Source organism: Puma concolor, chromosome B2 (genome assembly GCF_028749965.1).
Source record: "Puma concolor isolate L17-30 chromosome B2, mPumCon1.1.hap2, whole genome shotgun sequence".
In the NCBI taxonomy this organism is placed as follows: domain Eukaryota; kingdom Metazoa; phylum Chordata; class Mammalia; order Carnivora; family Felidae; genus Puma; species Puma concolor.
The window spans coordinates 17,308,060-17,331,921 of NC_141671.1; the positions used below are offsets into that span (position 1 = coordinate 17,308,060).

A 23,862-nucleotide genomic window follows, 5' to 3' on the forward strand; every position below is an offset into this window, starting at 1 on the left:
AAGCAAACATGTGATGCGCCTGCCTGCCATCTCGGTGAACGCACAGAGTGTGCTGGTTCAGCAAAGCCACAGCGAGCACTTTTGTTTCCAGAGTCCACATTTCCTGACGCATCAGGCTTCTGGAGCTATGCCCTCACTCTTCCTAGATCCCACGAATTTATAACCACTGTTGGTATTGAGTGGAAATGGGGACACGGCATAAGAAACGCCCCCCCCCCCCCCCCCCGGCCAGGGGAAAAGCAAGTTAGAAAAAGAAACAGAAACAAACTGTCGATCTGATGATTCATTGCTGAAAGATCGAGTTGTGAGCAAAGGGATTTATTTGTCTTATAAAATAGTGAGCACCTGCTATGGTCTCTCCTCTGGAGTCCTTCACAGTCTATTGGGAGGAGTTTAATGTGTTCACTGATTTTTTTTTTTTTTAATTTTTAAAGTTTATTTTGAGAGAGAGAGAGAGAGAGAGCACATGAGCAGGGGAGGGGCAGAGAGAGAGAAAGAGAGAGAGAGAAAATCCCTTACAGGTAACATACAATGCAATATTGGTTTCAGGAGTGGAAAGTCAGTGATTCATTATTTACATACAGCACCCAGTGCTCATCACAAGTGTACCCATCCCCTATCTAGCCCATCCCTCACCCAACAAACTCCGTCAACCCTCAGTTTGTTCTCTATTGTGAAGAGTCTCTTGTGGTTTGTGTCCCTCTCTCCTCTTTCTCCCCTCTCCCATAGGTTCATCTCTGTTGTTTCTTAAATTACACATATGAGTGAAAGCGTATGATTGACTTTTTTTCTTTTTCTGATTGGCTTCTTTCTCTCAGCGTAATACATTCTAGCTCTACTCACGTCGCCGCAAATGGCAAGATTTCGTTCTTTTTGATGGCTGAGTATGAAACTGTATTTTTATATCTTTGGGTAAATACCTGGTAGTGCAATTGCTGGATTTCATGGTAATTCTATTTTTAGGCTTTAGGGTTTGTTTTTGTTTTGTTTTGTTTTCAGGAACCTCCATACTGTTCTCCAGAGCAGCTGCACCAATTTGCATTTCCACCAACAGTGCAAGAGGGTTCCCCTTTCTCCACATCCTCACCAACACATTGTTTCTTGTGTTGTTAACTTTAGCCATTCTGACGGATGTGAGGTGGTATCTCATTGTGGCTTTGATTTGTATTTCCCTGATGATGAGTGATGTTGAGCATCTTTTCATGTATCTGTTGGCCATCTGGATGTCTTCTTTGGAAAAAGTGTCTATTCATGTCTTCTGCCCATTTCTCAACTGGATTATTCATTTTTGGGGTGTTGAGTTTGATAAGTTCTCAAGATAAGATAAGATTTTGGATAATAACCATTTATCAGATACGTCATTTGCAAATATCTTCTCCCATTGATAAGTGACAAACTCTCTCTTCTAAGTGCTTTACATGAATAAGTACAAAATACTTTGGGAATATAGATGCTAGAAGGATCCCCAGGTGAAAATATAACACACTATTTTTCAAAATTTCTGAGAAATTTAGCATATAAACCAACCAAAACTTGTATAAGTTATTTGGAAAGATAGAATAGTAGGGCAACTTAGATAATGGTTTTTTTTTTTTTTCAAATAACCTTTTTTATTTTGGAATGATTTTACATTTATGGAATAGTTGCAAAGAAAGTGCATGGAGTCCCCAGATGACAGTAGGTCTCTGATTCAGATAGTAATGACTTCAAGTCCCAGTTCTGCAATTTGTTATTGTATTCTTAGACACATTATTTAAACACCCATATACTTGGATATGGCTTCTTGAATTCTAAAATGGCACAAAAATACTTGCTTTAGAGGTCCGTAGGAAAGAAAAATGATAGAATATGCGTGAAGTGTTTTGTACGCGCTTGGGTCATTGATGTGCTTAATAAGCATTAGCACTTATAATTTATATGGATGATATATTTGTTTTAAGAAATTAACGCAAATCATACATTACAATAATTGTAAATGGCCAATGTTTAGCAATGATAATTTCAGCTCTTCAAAGTCTAAGTTCCATTTCCTTCCTTATCTTTCTTCTTTCTTTAGGCAGCTGATGGAGCTCTTAGCTCTAACCTCCATCTAGGCTCATTCCACACCAGCCAAATGGATCCACCGTCTTCTCGTCTCACATTGTCAACAAGCTCTTCCCACCTGAAGAAATGGAGGGAAGATGGAATGGGCACACCCATTTCTTAGTTCAGACTGCTATAACAAAAATACTGGGTGGCTCAACCAACAGTTCTGAAGATGAAAGTTCAAGATTAAAGTACCAACAGATCAGTGACTGGGAAGAACTCACTTCCTGGTTTGCAGAAGGCTATATTTTCATTGTCTCCTCACACGACAGAGAGCGGAGAGAGGAAGCAAACTCTCTCCAGCCTCTTCTTATAAGAGCTCTAATCCCATCACGAGATGTCCACCCTCATGACCTAATTACCTTTCAAAGGCTCCTGTCTCCAAATACCATTACCTGGGGCGTTGGGGTTTCAATATGCGAATGTTGACAGTCCATAACACTCATCCAGGATAGGAGGTCAGAACATTCTGTTTTGGTCTGTTCAATGGAAGCTCACCGAGGATGGTCACAGTGCACCCTTTCAGGAACTCTGAGGATGGATACAGGACACTATTTTCTTTGGGGCTGGTGAATGATCAGCTTCCCAATGTCTCTGCTGAGCTGAGAAAAGGGGTATAAGGGCAGAGAAACCAGGGAGCCAAGCATCATCTTCCCTTTTCTTCCATGTCTGTGAACTTGGAGGTGCTGAGGGCTGTTTCTCTACCTCACAAACACAGAGAACTCCCAGGATTCTCTGCAGGACTCTCTGTAGTCCATTAGGGTCATGTACATTTCCCTTCACCATTGACTAACAGTCACTCCTACCATCTGATTTCCTTAGAAGAAAATAGTTTTATCTAGACAGTATTTGGGCTATGCTTTCAAAATCAGCTTTTTCAAGCTTCAAAATTTGGTAAACATTCAGGCATATTTGAATTGTTTCCATATTTCTCTGTGCTACCAGAAGACATTTCTGATTGTCACTTAGCACCCCCTTAATTAAATCAAAGACAGCAGCTCAGGGCTGAGTGTTTGCTTTTCCTCCTACCTTTCCTTGCCCACATGAACTTGCATGTGTATCTGTGTGTGTGTGTGTGTGTGTGTGTGTGTGTGTGTGTCTGTCTGTCTCTCTCAAGAGAGAGGTAGTGATAATCTGTAAACATCAGATGTTAGGTCAATTTCAGTTGCTCTTTTCAATTCCTAACAAACTTAGCAGGGACGTTGGGAAATTACTGGTCATTGAAGTTTGAATGGAAAGCCCCAGGTCAAGGGTAACAACTTTTCTTCAGTTTAAAAGCTAATGTGGCCCTGAAGACAACTCTGAAATACATTTGAAAATTGTTCCCATCAATGTGTTTTGGAAAGAACTCAGGCTGCTTGGAATAGACAGCCTGTTAATACCATGCCATTCTGCAAAGATACATAGCAGAAGTTGCTACTGCAAACACACTTCCTGGTGCTGAGGTGCTTGTGCTTCAGATGCGCATTCTGATCAGATGGTGGTTGCGAGGACAGACATTGTCCAAGGACTTTCTATAAGACCTCACGCTTATGGAATACGTACCACCTTTAGGCTCTCTCCTTCGCATTTCACATGTACTGTTTCATGCGACCCGAGTGGAAACACTGTGACTTGTGCACCATTATTATCTCCACTTCATAGCCGCAGAAACAGAGACACAGAAAGTTCCACGAGTTTGCTCACAGACACACAGGTGGGAAGAAGTGAGACCAGGACTTGAAGTAAGGCACGCTGATTTTGGAGCTCCTGGCCATTGCATGAAGGTAGTTTGCCTTGCTTTGCTTTGGAGGCCATACTTCTTTAGAAGTAAACATTTAGCTGCAGGCTGGCAGCCTCACCGAATGACAGAAAACAATTCGAGAGTCTTTGAAATCACCCGGCAGCTTTCAGACATTTCCTCTGTCACCCTCTTTCTGATAACGTCCCCACAATGACGTCACCGCTGGCAGGCGATAACAGACCAAGAGCAGTGCCAGGACTGAGGGCTGGATTTTTCTACTCGGCCCTTGATCCCAGGGCTTCTAGACCTAGCATGTTCTCTCTGAGCTCCTGGGCCAACCGATGCTCACACTAATGCCACTGAAGAGCCAAAAAAAAAAAAAAAAAAAAAAAAAAAAAAAAAAAAAATATATATATATATATATACACACACACACACAAAAACTCTTTTTACGTTACTACTGTGGGGGAGGATGTCATTAGGCCTTCAGTGAAGTAATCATTGTTTCCAAAAACAGGGGGAAAAAGTCAGCTTCTTGCACCTCAAGTAAGTTCATTGGCAAGGAGGCTTCATGGTCTGAGGACAGCCTTGAAGACAAGTGGCTGTACTTCATGTATTTTCCGTTAGGACTTCTCCAGATGCTTTTCGCAAGATCTCCTCTGACTCTTGGAAGGTGGACACAGAAGGGGAGCAGGTAGAATACTGGGCACAAAAGGTTTTTTTTAAATTTTTTTTAACGTTTATTTATTTTTGAAGGAGAGAGAGTCAGAGCATGAGCGGGGGAGGAGCAGAGAGAGGCAGACACAGAATCGGAAGCAGGCTCCAGGCTCCGAGCCGTCCGCACAGAGCCCGACGCGGGGCTCAAACCCACGGACCGCGAGATCATGACCTGAGCCGGAGTCGGCCGCTCAACCGACAGAGCCGCCCAGGCGCCCTGTGCACAAAAGTTTTGACCTCTTGGAAGACAAGTATACAAAGGGTCGGTACCAGAGTAAAGAGTCCGACAATAAATTTCATAGATTGAAAAACAAAACAAAACAAAAGTCAAGAGTCCGAAGGAGACATTTCCTCCAATCAGCTGGGAACCAGCTGTACGTCTGTCTCCAGGAGCTGACAGTCTATAAAACATTCTTATCCTGAGCAGGCCACGTTTCAGAGAAATCTACCTTTGTCGAAGGTAACAGGAAGAGGCTAATTTTCTTCTGTGCTTTATTTTTGACACCACTAAAGGCTGGATTCACTTTAAGTAGCCCCAAATGCCATGAACGTTCTGGTGGAGAATGGTGCAAATTGCCTAGCGGCCATAGAGAAACCTCCACTAACCAGATAATGTGAAGCGTTTCCAGCTAAATAATTAACATGTAATAATTTAGACTTGCTTGGTAGGGAGAAAATGCCAAGGAGGCCAACAGATTTGACCTTAAGTTTCAGCCATTTGGTTAACACGAATTCTCCGAGGTTTCATGTAATTTTCACACACTCTGAGGATGCCATTTCTATTCAGAGGGCAGCCGAGTAAATGATTAGCCAAAACAATTCTTTTTGACCAAATGAGTCAACTCTGCAATAAACAATCTGGCATTTTTTTTTTTTTTTAAGTTAAGGGGATTTTTAAAAGCACAGCAACATTTTCCTCACTTTTATGAAACACTGCCCCATGTTTCCAGGCAGAAAAGCAAAAACTTTCAAAAGGTCATGTAATGTCATTTCAGCAATGCAGAAATAAGAAGAAAACCAACTAACAAGCAAAAAGGATATAACTGATAACGATCTTTGGCAACAGGTCTTAAAGGAGAAGATATAAATATGCACACATATATATGTAGTGCTAAGAGGATTTCACCTTGAAACTTCACAGCTCTAATTCCATAATAAAGGCCACTTGTTTGTCTCTGGCTAGATTAGCCTTTGAGCTGGGTTATACAGGAAATCAAATCCTGTTTCATTGCAGGAAGCATTGTCAATCTCCTCCCTGAGTACAAGTTTCAACAAATGGAGTAAGAGGCAAATAAAGCCTTTTCTTCATACCAGGCTGGAGCAGTGGGTGCACACAAACGCAAACTGGGATCCTGAAGTTCTCCCATGAGGCTCTGGGGAAGAATATATCCTCCCCTCCCCACAGGATCACGGCCTGTCCCACACCGGGGACATTGAATACTTCTGGCTTCTGCCAAGCAGTGCTCCTCAGCTGGGGATGTTATTCTTTCCAGGGGACTTTTGGAAATGTCTGGAGATATTTTTGGCTGTCATACTAGGAGCGAGCTGCAGTGGCACCAGATCAACAAAGCACATCAAAGTAGCATTACGAAGTCTCAAGAAATTAAGTTATCGTTGGAACCAGAGCCTACAAAAGTCAAGCCGGGCCCTGAGTGCTAAAATAAAATATTTAAATAAGACTCAGAGTCCCTTAAGATAATAATCAAAATGTCTAAGATTACATGAAAATCACTGGCCACACCAAGAACCAGGAAAAGTACGACTTGAATGAAAAAAAGGCAATAAACTGACACCAACGGAGAAACAGATATTGGAATTATCTGACAAAGATTTTAAGGAGTTATCATCAACATGCCTTAAAGAACAATTATGAATTCTCCTGAAACAAATGAAAAAGAAAAACCATTGACAAAGAAATAGAAGTTATTAAAAAGGACCAAGTTGACATTGTGGAACTGAAAAATACAATAACAAAAATAAAAAAGCAAACAAACACCTCACTGGGTGAGCTCAGTAATAGGGTAGAGATAACAGGATCAAATTGATGAACTTGAGGACCAATTAATAGAATTTACTCAATACGAAAAACAGAAAGTGGACTGGAAAAATATAAACAGAGCCTCAGGGAACTGTGGGGATAATAACAAAAATTCCAAAATTCGTATTACCGAAGTCCCAGAAGGAGAGTAGAAAACGAGTTGGAATGAACGAGTATTTAAAAAGAATAATGGCTGAAAATTTCTCGAATTTGGTGAAGGACATAAATCTACAGATTTAAGAAATTGAACAATTCTCCAAATCTGATAGGCCCAAAGAAATCCAGGCCACAACATATCATAATTAAATGCCTAAAAACTAAAGACAAGGTCATCAAAGCAACCAGAGAGAAACAACACATCAACGATAAGGAACACAAATTCAAATAAAAACACATTTCTCGGGGCGCCTGGGCGGCTCAGTTGGTTAAGCGTCCAACTTCAGCTCAGGTCATGATCTCACAGTTTGTGAGTTCGAGCCCCACGTCGGGCTCTGTACTCACAGCTCAGAGCCTGGAGCCTGCTTCAGATTCTGTGTCTCCCTCTCTCTCTGCCCCATCCCCACTCACGCTCTGTCTCTCTCTGTCTTAAAAATAATTAAAACATTAAAAAAAAAAAATTCTCATCTGAAACCATGAAGGCCAGAGGAAGTTGTACATTTTTTTTAAATAGATTTCTTTTTCTCCTTTTTTAAAATGTTTTTGAAATGTTTATTTAATTTTGAGAAAGAGAGAGAGAGAGTGCATGCACGCACAACTGCGAGAGGGGCAGGGAGGGAGGGAGCCACAGAATCTGAAGCAGGCCCCAGGCTCTGAGCTGTCAGTGCAGAGCCTGACGTGGGGCTCGAACCCATAAACCATGAGATCATGACCTAAGCCGAAGTCGGCTGCTTAACCGACTGAACGACCCAGGTGTCCCACACATTTCTGCGAGGATAAAAACAAAAAGTTGTCGATGGTAAATTCTACATCTTACAAAAGTCTTCAGGAATGAAAGGGGAATAAAGGCATTCTCAGATGAAGGAAAACTCAGATGAAGGAAAACTAAAGAATTTTGTTGCTAGCGGTCTTGCCTTCATAAAATGGTGAAAGGAAATATAATTGACCCTTGAAAACACCAGTTTGAACTGCCCAGGTTCACTTCTACGTAGAGTTTTTTTTTTAAGAGTTGACAGCAGAAGCCACAAAATGTTAATTTACAGCTGGGCACCCGAGTCTCCACAGGACCAGATCAAAGGCGACTGGGGCAGAGGCCCTGTCTGCTGGCCCCTGAGACACAGGGAGGCCGACCAAGGCTGTCAGAAGCCCCTGGGGGCCCCTGGACCAGAGCTGCAGGTTTCCCTGTGCCAACAGGGTGTTGGGTGAAGTGCTCGGGGCTGGCAGGAGGGAGACTAGGCTGAGCAGGGGAATGGCACAGAGGGCAGGGACCACAGTAGGTAGGGAGCCTGAGCCCCTGATGTCTCTGCCCCGTGTTCTCCATACACTAGCTTGTGGAAGCTGCTCTGGTCAAGCTTGGAGCTTCAGGCCCCACCTGGGCTGGGCATGGACCCTTCCCCATGTGGTGCCCTGGCTCTGAGGCCTCCTTGGGCACTCACAAATGGCCACAGTTACAGGCTGACGGTATACTTGTAGGCAGAAGTGGCAACCGTACTATTATTCCTCTATGCTGCTCTTGCCGGCTTTGGGCCCAACCAACAGCTGATACGGCTGAGCTGGGGCCAACAGGAGAGGAACATCACCATGCTGGGGCCAGGCGCACCCTCACTGCTGTCTTCCGGTGGCCCAGCCTATCTATATGTGGACTGTTTTCAATAAGTATATGAACGGTACTATAAAAGTATTTTCTCGTCCTTACGATTTTCTTAGTGACATTTTTCCCTCTGGCCTGCTTTATTGTAAGAGCACAATATATAACATATACATAATGCTTGTCAATTGGCAGTTATTGGTAAGGCTTCCAGTCAACAGTAGGTTATTAGCAGTTACGTTTCTAAAGAGTTGACAGCTGTATGCAGACGGCTGGGGATTGGCATTCCTCACCTCAGCATTGTTCAAGGGCCAATGGTAATTCAAACCGAAAGATGATGATAAAGGAGGGAAATTGGAAGCATTGGAAAGGATGAAAGAACAATGTAAAAAGCAAAAGTATGATACATACAGTAGACTAACTCTTGCCACGATCTCTGTAAATCATATTTAATGAGTACAACAAAAATTACAATACTATCTGATGTTCAAGACTATGATATTTAAAAGTGGGAGAAGTATAGGAACTAAAATGGAAGCAAGGAGTCCACACATCATTTGAAATGGCAAAATGTTAATAATAATAGACTCTAATAAGTCACATGTGTATATTGCCATACCCAGAGCAACCATTAAGAAAACTGTCCAAATAGATACACTCAAAACCGCTATAATTCAATCAAGATAGAATACTAAAAACATACACAATACACTGGAAGGAAAGGAGGAACAGAGGTGCAAGAAATAGAGGAAACAAGTCATAACAAGTAATTAGATGGTAGACAACTACCTTAAATGTAAATGGTCTAAATATGCCAATTAAAAAGCAGAGATTGGCACAGTGAGTTTAAAATTAAAAAAAAAAAGGAAACCACCCACAACCCATCTATGTTATTTACAAGAAATTCACTTTAGGGGCGCCTGGCTGGCTCTGTGGAAGGGGTGTGTGGCTCTTAATCTCAGGGTCATGAACTGGATGGAGCCCTGTGATGAGTGTAGAGATCACTTAAATACATAAAAACTTTAAAAAATTCACTTTAATTTCAACAAAATCGGTAGATGGTCAGTAAAAGGATCAAAAAATATAACTACGTAAACATTAACTTAAAAAAGAAGGAATGGCAATATTAATATCAGATAAGGTAGACCTTATATGAGCAAAGAAACTTATTAGAAACAAAGAAAGACATTGCATAATGATAATTCCTAATCACCAGGAAGACATAGCAATCCTAAGGATGTATGTCCCAAACAAGAGTATTAGATACCTAACGGCAAAATCTGATAGAGCTGAAAAGAGTAATACACAAATCCATAATTATTGTTAGGGATGTCAACACCCCCTTTCAGCAAATCATATAATTATTAGATAGAAAATCAGCAAATCAAAGTGCAGGTTATGTATACGACTATATATGACTCATACGTATTTCTATACAGACCGCCAAAACAAGATAACCAGAGCTTAACTGCTGATCCTCTTCTGGTGGATTTCCCAGGAAAGCAGAAATTCACACGAGAAATTTCAAAAGATTGAAATTAGAGTGTGCCCAAAAGATTGAAACTAGAATGTGCCGATTGGTCAGTATTGAATATGTTTCTTAAGTATGCCAATTCATTTAGAAGGCAAAAAATCTGTCGGCAGTATCTGAGTTCTCTTATGAAAAAACTTAAGTCTGATTAACATGGTGTTTGCAAAATACATGAAATCTGACATGGAGTCTGAAAAAGGCATTTCTTTCTCTTTCTTTCTTTCTTTCTTTCTTTCTTTCTTTCTTTCTTTCTTTCTTTCTTTCTTTTTTTCTTCCCTCCTTCCTTCCTTTCTTTCTTTCCTTTTCTTTTATTTTTAAGATTTTATTTATTTATTTATTTATTTATTTATTTATTTAGAAGAGGTGGGGTAGGGGCAGAGAGAGAGGGAGAGAGGGAATCCTAAGCAGGTTCCATGCCCAGCACAGAGCCCAATGTGGGACTCAGTCTCACAACTGGGAGATCATGACCTGAGCCACCCAGGCACCCCTGAAAAAGGCATTTATGAATAGATACTTTTTCTTTAATAACTTCATCAGACCTCACATAATCAAGTGACGCACAAATTCAAGCGAGAAAAATTCACCTGAAAATTCTAGAACTTGGGTACAGAACAAAGCAATTCAAAAGACAGTGAGAGCCCCCTGGCCTGATTGGGAGACATGTATTCTAGTCACTGCTCCCCTATTAATAGCTCTGTGATTTGGGGTTAGTGCCTTCACCTCTCTGAGCTTTAATTTTCTCATCTAAAAGATGAAAGAGGTTGAATTAACTGACCTCAAAAGGTTCTTTCCTGCCCTGAACTTTGAAAACAATGTGTCAATTTCACGCTTGTAAACAGGAAGCTGCTTTGGCCTCTGGATTGAAAATGCCTCTTCAAAACTGCCAACAGAGAACTTCTCTCCTTTGAGTGAGTTCGAGAAGATCACCACAGAACACTGCATTCCACTGTGACAACAAACCTGGAGGCCAAAGCGTAAGGTGGGCCTGAAGGAGGTGTCCCAGTGCAACAGGCAGAGTAGAGTGGTGGGCCAGGAAAGTTCTACTAGACCAAAAAACAAACAAAAAAAAAAGGATAAGACTCTTCTGCTTTTCAGAGTTGACGTTGGTAGCTGGAAACTCACACATGTTCTCACCCAAGAGACTTCAGAAGGGGTCTCCAATGAATGTTCTAGTTTTTACAAAGCAGAGTAGTTGCAGTGACCTCTAAGAAAACAAATGTGCCGGGATGGGGTATAAATAACCCAATGAGTGAAATGCTTCATTCTAACTCAGCTCTTAGCTGCATGTATAGCAAATGGACAAAGGCTCGTAGGGGAGCAAAATGCACTGAAAATAAGAGTCTGCTCCCCCTGCACCTTGGCTTCAACTGCACATCACACACATTTGTTAATTTATTTATTTCCAGAATCACTCTTTTTTTACTGGGGAGAGTCCTTTAGAAGTCAATGAAGTGACACTGAGTCAGAGGCAGCAGGGTTCTAGGAAAACACAACCAGCTCTAGGTGATGAGGGTGGTAACGGTCAGGAGAACCACGGGTTCAAGACCCCCTAGGTAGATATTAAGAATATCACAATACTAGAATTGATCCTTGCAAACAAATATTCGTTAGCATCTGGAATTTGCTTACAACCACGAATAGATCTGAGGTCCCGGAGGTGTCCCAGACACCCCTGGAGGAGCTCACAGTTTGGTTGGCCCCATCAGGTAGGGTTCCGGCAGGAAACGGTCGCCTTCTCAGATGGGAATTTAAGGATGGGACTATTTACTGAAGAGTGGGAGTGTTAAGGGAGGTTGCAAGGCGTGTGGAGGCATATCAGCTTTCAAGGGAATGAGCCATCTCAAAATGGCCGGGTGCAAGTTAAGAGGCAAGTGGAATGCACACAAGGTCTACTGACCTTGCAGCTTAACACGACTGGGATTCGCTAGGATTTTGTTTGTTCAGCACTTGCAGTTGGAGGGGCCTCTCTCTTGTGCCGAAATGAAACCATACTTCTCAACCTTTTCACCATGACCTCGAGAATGCTGAGCTCTGCCAGCCTGATTTCCTTCTCACCACTGTGCTACCTGTAACCAACCTGCCAACGCTGAAGAGCTCTAGTTGGCTCCATGGAATGAGTAAGTATATATCTGTGTGGGCTTGGGGCTTCCCTCCAGTGTCTTCAGAGGCCACCCTTGGCCAGTTACTCCTTTGGCTCAGTAAATGTCCTGGTGTTCGGAAGCAAGACAATCACCACCCTAGGTACCCCAAGTCCCATTTCACCTTCAAGGTAACTAACATCCCGTTGAGGCTGATGGCCAGCCAGCCCAAGGTCACACAGTAGACTCAAGCCCAGCTTGGGGCCCTGCTTTTCGTACCTCATCGTTTTATGACTGGCCTAGGAATGGGTTATAATCTCTCCCAGGCAAAGCCGTTATCCATGCTGGCGGCCAGAGCTACTGTGTTCAGTGAAATCGCTTTAATCTTTATCTTCTCCTACATAGCTTCTGGAGTTTTCCCATGATTCACTCAACGCATTTATCTTGAACTCAATCTTCTGTATATTTAGAATGATGGAAAATATGCAGGATAATTTAGGTTCCATTAGTAGGCTATGTGTGCCTCTGTTATAGTACTTATCACATCATGCTGTAATTTTTTTGTTTAGATATCTGTCTCTGCCACTTGACTGTGAGTTCCTCCAGAGCCCGGGATATACCTTAGTCATCTTAGTGTTCCAGCTCGTCCGTAGAACTAAGCAGCTGAACACTTTAGTGTATTTAGTATATTTCTTGAGTTTTTACTGTGTGTCCAGCACTATGCTGAGCTCTAAGAATCCCCAAACACCACCTCTGAACCCAGGGAGAGGACAGTTGATTAAAGAGATTCATTTCTAATTGCTATGGAGTAAATCTTTTGTTTCTCCAAAATTTTTGTGTTGAAATCTTAACCTTCAAAGTGATGGTATTAGGAGGTGAGACGTTGGAGAGGTGATTAGACCCTTAGGGTGGAGCGCTCATGAATGGGATTATTGCCCTTACATAGGAGTCCCCAGAGGGATCCCTCACCTCTCCTCACATGCGGAGTTGTAGGAAGATGACCGTCTATGAACCTGGCAGCTCTCATCAGACACTACATCTGCTGGCGCCTTGACCTTGCACTTCCCAGACTCCAGAACTGAAGGAAATACATTTTTGTTGTTTATAAGCTACTCAGTCTATGTTGTTGTTTTTTTTTTTTTTTTTGTTATAGCATCCTGAATGGACTAAGACGCTAATAATCATCATGCAATTTGCAGAGATGCACAGGGTATTAAAGAAAACTAGAGGGGAATATTTAATATGGCCTGTTTTTTTTAAGTATGAAATTTATTGTCACATTGGTTTCCATACAACACCCAGTGCTCATCCCAACAGGTGCCCTCCTCAATGCCCATCACCCACCCACCCTTCCCTCCCAGCCCCAATCAACCCTCAGTTTGTTCTTAGTTTTTAAGAGTTTCTTTGGCTCCCTCCCTCTCTAACCTTTCTTTCTTTTTTTTTTTTTTTTTTTTCCTTCCCTTCCCCCATGGTCTTCTGGTAAGTTTCTCAGGCTCCACATCAGAGTGAAAACATATGGTATCTGTCTTTCTCTGTATGACTTATTTCACTTAGCATCACACTCTCCAGTTCCATCCAGGTTGCTACAAAAGGCCATAATATGGCCTGTTTGAGGAGATGTTCAGGGAAGGATTCCTAGAGAAGGAAAGTGCCGAGCTGCATTTTTTAGAGGATGGTATCCAGTCAAAGGCACTGGCACACGACATAGCCAGGTGTGGCTGGAGGAACATCAAATGTAAAACCAAAATGAGGCTGGAGAGAATACCAAGTTGGGGATAAGACTAGAATCAGGAAAACCAGGTAGAAGACGGTTGTCGTGGTCCTGGAAAGAGATTGGAAAGACTTGAACCGGGGCAGTTAGAGACAGAATGGAAAGAAGAGGACCGACTTGTGCTTGATTTAGAGATGAAGTTGTCAGGATCTGGGGAAAGAGGGAGACAGAGGAGACCAGGAAGACTCCCAGATGGACCATGGGGCCATCCCCTCAAGACAGAGGATAAAGACAGAAAGTCAGGTTTGGGGCAAGACGGTGAGTTTAAGATATCTTGAGTTTGAGGGTGCATCTGACTCATTCAGGAAATATGCAACATGTACTCAAAGATCTATTTGAAGCTTTGTGAGGATGGGGAGAGGGCTGGGAGTACATATATAAAATTTGTGGTCATAAACTGGAAAGTAGTGGCAAACACTGTGATTTGTGGTGGGCGGTGTCACCAGGGTGGGTATGTAAGGAGATGGCCAGAGGGCTGGAGCAGGTCCCTGGGAAACACCAACACATAAGGAAGAGCAAAGATAGAGGAGCTCACACAAAAGACTGGGTAGAACAGTCAGAGCATGTTGGGGGCATGGGGAGGGCAGCCCTGGTCATGTGTGGCTTCCTAGGGCCAGCTTCCCCGACCTCAGACCACTCCAGGTCTTGTGCTATTATCCTCCACAGAAGTTACCAGAATTATAAATTAACACCCAATTGTATTATTCTTTAATGTCCACACCCCCTACTAGAATAAAGATTCCATGAGGCCAGGGATTGGATCTCTCAATATTTCTCTCTCTCTCTCTCTCTCTCTCTCTCTCTCTCTCAATTAGCAGTTGCTCAGTAAGCATTTGTGACATCAAAGACTGGTGTTCCAAACTCCCAGAGGGTAGAGAGTTTCAAAGAATGTTCTTTTTAGTAGTCAAGTTATCTGTTCAATTCAAAGTATAAAATATGCTTATTGTATGTTTTTAGTACTTCCTATGGAAAAAAATGCATGTTTCTGTCAGTTTTTTATTAAATTAGGAAACAATTCTCTGTTGCTTCGCCTGGATATGATGTGAGGTCTCAAGATACTTGGAAAATGGAGAAAGGCAGGCTAACAGCAGATTTAGTATGTATTAGTTTATAATATTGTGTAGCTAAACAGTAACACTCATTATTCCCCAGAACTCTACCTGTTCTCAGAGCAGGAGACAGATGGCCAAAGTGCTTCATGAAAATGTATCTGGTTATTATTCAACCACAGGTACAAACTGTGATGTGAACATGGTCACAGGTAGAATTTCATTTTCACAACATTTTTATAAGAAATATGCTGAATTAAAAAATTATATATTTTCTATACACAAATCCTCATATATCATCTTATCCATTCATTAAAAAGCTGACGATTGGATTCCAATGTCAAACATTGAGCAACTTACACATTTAAATAATCGTATCAATATTTATGAAAGGCTTCATCGATGGGCATTGAGGTTAATGCAGGAAAGAAAAAAAATCCTGGTGTTAAAAGGTACCCCCAGGTTGGTGTACGCATCCCAGACATTTGCATGTTTCTCTTCCTCTCTTTTCTCACTTTTTCCCCAAATCCTTACACATCTGCAGATTTTTGCTTGATATTTTTGTGTAAGGGGATAAAACCCCTAAATCCATAATGGCAGGTACCGTGAAAACACCCCAGGAGACATAGCACAATAGCTTATATGTGCGCCAAGTTTCAAAACGGACCTGTCCTTTCCTGAGAGAACTTTCCCATGGGAGAGATAGAGAAATAAGAGGGGTTAGCGGGGAGTGGAGAAACGTTTGCAAAGGAAGTCATAGGTTCTGCAGAGCAAACATTGTCGCTTTGTGGTCAGGCTCGCTGGTTAGAGTGCAGACTGTAGCTCTGTCTCTTGCTACTTTTCGAGCATCCTTTTAGCAGCCTGGCTTCCATTTCCTCATCTGAGAATGGAGTTCCTAATAGTGAGGTTCATCGTGGTACTTACTTCATAGTGGTGTTTAGAGTGTTAACCGAGCTAAGGTGTGAAGCACTCAGAACAAGGCCTGTCACGGTAAGTATTGGCAAAGCATTAGCTGCTTTTGTAATTTGCCATTATTTTATTCATTTAATGTTTTGAGGATGAGAGAAAGCATGAGCAGGTGAGGGGCAGAGAGAGAAGGGGACGGGGGATCTGCAGCAGGCTCTGTGCTGACAGCAGTGAGCTGGGCGGCGGGCTCGAACTCACGAACTGCGAGATCACGATCCGAGCCGAGGGTGGACGCTCAACCGACCGAGGCACCCAGGCGCCCCTGTCATTTGCAATTTTAACCCAGGCCATGGATGGAGTTGTGTCTATAGTTTTATGTCACCATTTTTGCCAGATCACCCTCTCCCTTGGCAACACTTATGAGGAAGACCCTCCATTGCTGGCTCGGGTTTGCGCTCCGCACCCTGGGCCACCATCTACCACGCTTCCTGATGTCTGGGGCCTGATGACTCTTAGGAGGTGGGTCTGTTTTTCTTTTGCAGCCCACGTGCAGCCTATGGTTCTTTCTCCCAGTACTCGCAAGCCCTGATTAAATCATGCAACAGCATCAACTCCAGACTTACATACTGGCACTGGGAGCCCTTCCCTTGGGGATTTGCTTAGAACCCTCTGAGTCAGTTGCCCGGGGAAACAAGCTGGTGATGTCACAAGGTATGACACTTCTGGCGCTCTCTCAGGGTCCTCCTGTTGAACCTGAGCAGGGCCCGGTTCTGCTGCCCGGCCGGAGCACATGCTCGTCCTCTCGAAGGCAATGCAGAGACCCTCACTGTCTCCCAGCAATGTCTAAACTCAGGTATGTTGGGGTCATGACTACATATCTCTTCCTCACGCTATGCTTCTTCCCTCTCAGGGCTCAGAAATACCCATGCAAATAAATATCTGGGGGAGCCCTGGCTAACCTTTGATTCTCTTGGGCTTAGAAATAAAACTTAAAAAAAAAAAAAAAAAAAAAAAAAAGCCTTGGAGCCGTTCCCCGGAGAGCAAAGTTTGTTGCAGGTTTCATAGGGCCCTGGAGACCTCGGGAACAAGATTACAACAGCCTTTTCCATTCTCCTTACCTCCCTCTCCCTCGGTGGCATAAACATGCCCGTAATGTCTCCCTTCTGGTACATCGACCTGATCCTCATCTAGCAAGAAGTATTGTCCCAGCTTTCTTGTTCTGTCCAAATGAAAAGGAAAGAAAAGAGAATGTGGCCAGGACAGTATTTGTTAGTTTATTGGCGTTTCACAATAAGGTCATTTAACCCCCACCCCAGCCAAACAGTGCAAAGGGCAGTTCTGGCCTTCCTCCCTGCCTAAGTATTTATGCAAATCTGAGGATTACTTGTTATCTAAAGGAAAGCATCTCAAAGCCACGAATAATCCTGTCTCCCAAGTTTATCAGGGAGGGAGCCTATGAGAGAAGCAAAATTCAGCCCTGTTGGAACTCTCGATCCCTGAGGGGTGTATTTTACAGCTCTCTGGCATGCCCCGGGACTCCAACTGTGACCCACAGGAGGAGAAGGACGCCGAGGAGAGCTCCCTGAGACATTCACGGCTCCGTGGTCAGAGCTAGCCATGAGGAGAACTTGCACATGCATTTACCACTTCCTTGTTTGGAGCTGGTATCTTTTTCTCAATTACTACATCTCGCAGCAAGGAGGGGACCAGCGGAAATCCAAAATCTTTCTAAATGGTGGACAGTGGAAATACTTGACCTTCCTAAATCTGGTAAGTCGGTATGACCATACCAGGAAGCGATCTGTTTGTCTAGAGTATCAGTGTTTTTGCACCTATCCCCTCTGAATTTTATCGGATGCCAGATCCCATTCTTTGCCTTCCTTCTTCGTTGTCTGGAAACTTTGGCTTTTTCCTTGACAATTTGCTCTGAGAGACCCAATTCAGAAGGTACCTGTAGCTACGTGTTGGACTAGTTGCCCAGCGCTCTTTCGAAAAGGATCCTGTCGTGGAGCTCTTCTCAGAGAGCCCAAATGGAAAGACTAAATGAATGGCTTCACCAGGGGACTGACTACAAACACAGGCAGGATTTTGAACTTTGCTTGGGGAAATCTGTGAGGGAAGGCAGAGTGGCGGATGTTGTGTGGGAAGCATAATTTCCAATGGGGGGAACGATGCCATTTCCCAGCGCAGACTAACAGATTTATCTAAGAAAAGCAAACACGTTTTGCCATGTTCAGATCCCACTTCAATTTTTTATAGGCTCAGGCTCCATCTTAAAGGATAAATCACCCAACCAAATGGCAAATACACATTTTCAACCATTTACAAACCAATCCAATGACTTGATTCCTTCTCGTCTCTCTAGCCCAGCTGACCACATTCTGATGAATGAAGCGAAAATGAATGGGAGGAAAATCGATTAAAAACAATGTGTTGGAAATATGTAAAAATATTTTCAGACTTAAAAGCTAAAAATAGCACATCCTTTGGGGATGCTAATGGATGTTTGAGATTTTTAACTAAAATGTAGGGTGTGGTGCAAACCTCTGATTTCAGAGAGCGGGCAAAAATATTCCAATCCTTTGGAATCACCATCCTAAGCAGAGGTTATGCGTGGTCAGAACGCGTTACGCTGTAAGGGGAGGAAATTCAGAAGGTTCGAAGCAAAGACGCCTGGATGTCCTGCTTCCCCCTCTCTGGCCATTTGCTGGCTTTTGATTTTGGCCTGGAAGACCCAAGCCCCCGTAGCTCCAGTGTCCCTGGAAATTATCAAGATGACTGCTTGTTTGAGTCATAGGATTTTATGAAACAGACACACAAATGGAAAACAACAAAGAAATGCTTTTGTGAAGCTAGAATAATTCAGTGAAAACCTCTGCTCTGTGCATCCATTGGCTTTATCTTAGAAATGGTCAACTAAAAGACAAGGGTGTCTGTAGTCGGGGTGGATAGTGGAATCTAACCCAAGTTCCAGTATGGAACCTCACACTAAGCATGGCTGAGAACAGACTTATCACCTACTCCCACAAACCGGCTCCCTGACTTCTTCGTTTTCACTCAGTTCCATGCCCCAGAGCTGTCATATTTCCAAGTATGGAAAAAAGCCACTTATCTTGTCAAAGACACTATCATTTCCTAGTATTAATCCCCTTTCCGCTTCCCTGACTAATCAGCCACCAAATCCTATCTTTTTCCTGTTGTTAGGCTCCTTCCTTCTTCCCCAATCTTAATATCCCTCTTATTACAGGCTCTTATTAATTTGTACCTGGGTGACGAGATTATCGCTCCATTGCCCTCTCATTAGCAATTCATCTATCTACCGCTCAGATTCCAGATTAATCTTCCCAAAGCACTGTTTTTGGTTTAGTTTTGTTATAAACATCATGAGCCTGCTTGAGAAATGTGGTCTGCTACTGAAGAAACCACAGTGGCTCCCTCCTACCTGATGGAACCAATTGCAAATTCCTGACGTGTGAGCTCACCTGCCTACCCAGCCTTCAGGCCCCCCTCTCCCCAGAAAAGCTGGTCTCTTCTCCAGGAAAGCCTGTGTCTTTTCCAGCATTGGTCCCTACGCTTCTTGCCGTCACTGTTCTGCCTGTATTTACACCGTCCTTGAATGAAAGGCCTACCTGCCCCTCCACCATTTTGCTGTTTTCATAGACCCCCGATATCCCATGTTTTCCTTAAAATCTCTGCTGACCAACTCCAGCCCACATTTGTTTTTTTATTTCTGAGGTTTTTTTAAAACTCTTTTTAATGTTTGTTTTATCTATTTTGAGTGTGTGTGTGTATGTGTGTGTGTGTGAGCAGGAGAGGGGCAGAGATAGAGGGAGAGAGAGAGAATTCCAAGCAGGCCCCGTGCCACGGTGCCAAGCGTGATGTGGGGCTTGAACTCACGAACCATGAGGTTATGACCTGAGCCTATCTGAAGAGTCGGAAGCTTAACTGACTGAGCCACCCAGGCTCCCCTTTCCCTGAGTTTTTATGACATCTCTCAGCCCCTGCTTATTTAGGTATAGTATGATTTTCTTGTTTCCACCCACATGTGAGTCTTAACATTCCAATAAAATCATAAATCCTCTAAACCAGGAGCTTTGTCTCCTGACATTCTGGTTCTACACTGGATTTGCTACAATGGCTGGCATGGCGTAACCCCCGTATAAAAACCGAGCGACTTGGAATGTTGACCGCACTTGACCTTCAGTGTTTTCTGCCTCCCTGTACAATATTATCTCTTCTGACATCTTCTGGCCTTTGAAATGAGCAGAGAGGGGCTCACCTGCAGCTGTTTCCTTTCCGGGCTCTGTTAGGTGTCACTGAAAGTGTGGCTTGATGCAGAGTTTCTCAGTTGGCGACGATGGGTTGACTGTGGTTGGCTGTGTGTCAGCGGGTCGATTTAAAGAATAGATTTCACATATGTTACCCAAGGTGAGATACTGGGCCTGAACATTGCTCTGCTTTTGAGGCCTCATGGGCTGATGAAGGGTTGCGTTCTCTTAATGATTAATTGGTGTTAACTAAGGATTAATTAGTGACTAGCTGATGGCTGTGTTTATAAAGTCATAGAAGTCTCGTAACCTGCTCTAACACTCTTCAGTTTATTTTATGTAAGCCTGTGGAAGTCAGTACCCCAGCCTGCTCTCCAGGAAAATTACACCCCCTCCCTTGAAACAGCCTCAATTTTTACTTGGCTGAGTGTCAGTTATGCCTCCTTTCAAGAGCACAATCTGCTTTGGTGCGGGTCAACATTCTGAGCGTCCCATTTCCTCTTGAAGCATCCCAGGGCGTTCAAAGGGAAGACACACAGGCTTGGGGGTGGGGGTGGGGGTGGGGGGCCGGGGTGGGATGGGTGTCACTGAGAGTTGGGCACCGTGACCTATTCCTGCCTGGTGCTTAAGGAGAGTAAAGGAAGGAGAGGGCAGTTGGGAGGTTTTGCCTAATGAGGGAGTCCACCCTCCCCAGGGAAGGGGCAGCCGATTCTCTGTGGGGAGGGAGAGGCTGTGTAGCCTGGTGGTTATAAGCATGAGCTCTAGGGTCATGAGTCTCTGGGATGGTACCTCAGCCTCCCCACCTCCAGGCTCCGTGACACTGGGCTAGGTATTTTTTTGTGTTTTGGGTTCCCAAAGCTGCCAAATAGAAAGAAAAGTAGTGCATCATCACAGAGTGACCATGAGGGATGCGTGGCCTGGCGTGCCAGGAGCACTCAGAATGCTGTATGCGCTGGATGATGAAAAGAGAAGGTAGGAGGGTGGGGAGGAGCTTCTAGTCATCCCGTCTCTGAATAGAGGTCGTGCGGAGGGAAAGGCGGTTTAGTGGGACATCGGTCCCCTCACAGCACCATGGTTGGTGGGTCCCAGCTCCAGGCAAGGGTCGCCCACCTGCCTCACTGCTCCGGTATCTCCCTCTGTGGGTGACACACTCCAGCTTCCCAGCCAAAGGATGGCCACCGCGGAGCCCCCGCTAGAGCTGTGCAGGTGCAGCCCTTGGGACCTGGGACCGTCCTGGGAGTAGACTTTGCAGGCTCAAGCAGGGAGCATATGATGAATGGGGAAACCCTTGAAGCTGGAGTGGAGACAAGGCAGTGCTATGGACATCCTCATGGTCCCCATGTTGGCTCTGGCTTCCAGCGCCCGGGACCTCCACAAATTTTGTGTCCCCTCCTCTGTAGTCCACTCCATTTCCATCCAGGGACTGTCTCTGACCTCAAGGAATATGAGCTAGGAGGTGGGGGACGGAGGGGACTTTTAGCTTCGATTTAGCTTGTTGACTTTGAACGGCTTGCTGGGTTTTCCTCTTTTTAAAAGTAAGGTTCCTTCTGAAGCCCTGTTGGAGGTGGTGCCACATAACTGGGATCTCCAGGGGAGATTCTGGGTGGGGCCCTCCCCACTTCACCAACCGAGACACGACCTTTCCCTCCATTTGTCATAAAGTTGCCCAAGCCTCAGGCAGCTCCGACCTCATTCTCTTCAAGCTGTCACCATGACAAGAGCAACCTCATCACAGAGGTCCTCAGGGACGGTAAAGCAGGGCCAGTGGAAGAGAGATCCTTGAGGAGCCTCCGTGGGTCCAAACTCCAAAGTAGCTCCTGAACACTGGGAAGACAGGGACCCATTTACGTTCCGGCCCCCACTTCGATACTCGGGGCCAACCTTGGATTTCCATCATCAGGTCAATATATCCATCAGTGGAGCTCTGATGCGCAACAGAGTCAGAAATACACGGAACTGTCCTTTCCCAAAAATGCTTAAGGCCCCCGTTGTTAGCTCTCAGGCGTCTGAAAGGAGGAGAAGCGATGGCAGGAACCTGTCACCACCAGCACCCAGAACAGAATAGCTGTAGCTTACTGAGCAGCCATGACATTTTGGTAGGTTCTTTACACACAGTATAGATAGAGGACAGGTGGCCTGGGTGTGAGTGCTGGCTCTGTCGTTCACGGGCTGTGTGATCTTGTGTGGGTTACCTAACTTCCCTGAGCCTCGGTGTCCTCATAGGTAGTGGATACTGTGGTGTGGCCCCCAGGATCCCCCCATCTCTCTAGCATCGAGGTACTCGTTCCCCAGTTCCCGGGAAGAGTGTTGGCTGGTGATGACTCACAGCTGGGGTCCTGTCCTAGGACTGCCCTTCAGCCGAAGGGAGCTGCTTAGACAAGACTTAGGGCCCTCCCTGGAGTTGCTGCATCCAGTGACTGGCTGATTTGTGGTGCGAAGGCCGGGCTCTGGGACCGCACCGAAGAGTCAGCTCGGATCCAGAGTTCCTTTGGGGACCAGACGATTTCATGCCAATGCATTGCTTTTCCTCTTTTCCTGCCGCTCAGACCTGCCGTCCCCCCTCTTCCCTCCCGCTCACAGTTGTCCCGGGGGGTACCCCTCAATGAACACTCTGCAGGCAGATCTAAGCATCTGATCCTTTCCCAGGGAACCTGACCTACATAACACAAAAGAGTAAATGTACAGGAAAGATGCCTCCTCCTGCTTCTCCTCTCTTCTTCATCCTAATAAAGACACATTAGCACAGGGCCTGCCCTGGCCTGTACTGTATCTAATACAGGTTGTGGCACCTCCACTCTGTGAATGTTGGTGGCATGAATAAATGACCAGAGCATGGGCCTAACTGGGAAGAGTTAAACCCTGGTCTCTCGGGCCCCCCCATCCCACCTGTAGGGTCGTCTCCCCACCCCCATCCTGCTGTTTCTCGAAGCCAGTTATCATCAGCACACAACACTGGCTGAGCCTTCTTAGAATTCTTCTTCCAATCCCCCGCCAGTGTTCTTGGTTTCTTCTCTCGTTCTCCTCCACTTGTTGCCAGCCTATATTCTCCATTTCTCCTATGTTTTCTATCTCATTCTCTTATCTCAGTGTTTTACTGAAGCTAACTGCACCCGAATGAGGCTTGAAACAGTATATTGCATATTCTGCAGCTAGATTTTAGCAAAGGTTTCTTCTACCTGCCCCCAAACGCCACTACTCTCATCACTGCAATTATAGAAAATACTCACCACCGTTAGTCCCCATTTGCTGTTTTATTCTGGAATAGTCTCCCACTGTAAACCTTGCCTCATTTGGAAGGCAAGACCTAAGAAAGGTCCAGCCTGTTCAAGTCAGGCACAGAGCTGGGCTGGGCGTTGGATGACGACTCATCCAATGAGAGTTGTAATGCCTTGTTCAGAAAAACTTGTGGAATCTCCCTCTCTGGAGTTATTTCTTACATAGAAGAAATTCTCATTTCCTGAGACAGTTGAAGACAGTTCTGGCTTAAAGGCAAAGAAATGAACTTAATGACTTAGAAAGGCTAAGTTTCCATAATTTCAAGATTTTTGTGAATCTTGCGAAGACACATGAATATAAAAACGAAATTTCCTTTAGCTATGGTTTCTTAAATTGCCCTAGTTATAAAAAATGTAATTCAGCCTTCCCAGGTGGTAAATTTGTTAGCTAGCAACAAAAAAAAAAAAGTGGAAGCCAGCTAACAAACTTAGACCAGCAACATTTCAGAATAAAAGGCACAAAGACCAATGAGACTTAGAGCAGACCTGGTCGAAAAGATAAATCACAGGGCAGTAGCTCTCAGGCAAATGCTGGCCAAGAAGATACCATTAGCTGTGCCTTCCTGGTGGCCAAATAGTTGAGAAATGTAAATGACAGTGGGGCGCCTGGGTCGCTCAGTCGGCTGAGTGTCGGACTTGGGCTCAGGTCGTGATCTCGTGGTACGTGAGTTCGAGCC

At 44.3% G+C, this 23,862-nt stretch overlaps 1 protein-coding gene and 1 long non-coding RNA gene across 2 annotated transcripts in view; both read left to right on the forward strand.

Moving 5' to 3' along the window:
* The first annotated feature begins 10,478 nt into the window (after positions 1-10,478).
* LOC147580765 (uncharacterized) lies at positions 10,479-12,708 on the forward strand. Its single transcript, XR_015250773.1, has 4 exons — positions 10,479-10,544; positions 10,678-10,817; positions 11,783-11,955; positions 12,486-12,708. It is a non-coding gene; the product is annotated as an uncharacterized LOC147580765 (long non-coding RNA).
* A 4,551-nt stretch (positions 12,709-17,259) lies between these two features.
* The window catches only part of ADTRP (androgen dependent TFPI regulating protein), a 65,986-nt gene continuing 59,383 nt past the window's right edge, over positions 17,260-23,862 (forward strand). Inside the window, exon 1 of the mRNA XM_025917311.2 lies at positions 17,260-17,412. Within this exon, the coding sequence (XP_025773096.1) occupies positions 17,260-17,412 (153 nt within the window). The remainder of the gene's footprint in view (positions 17,413-23,862) is intronic.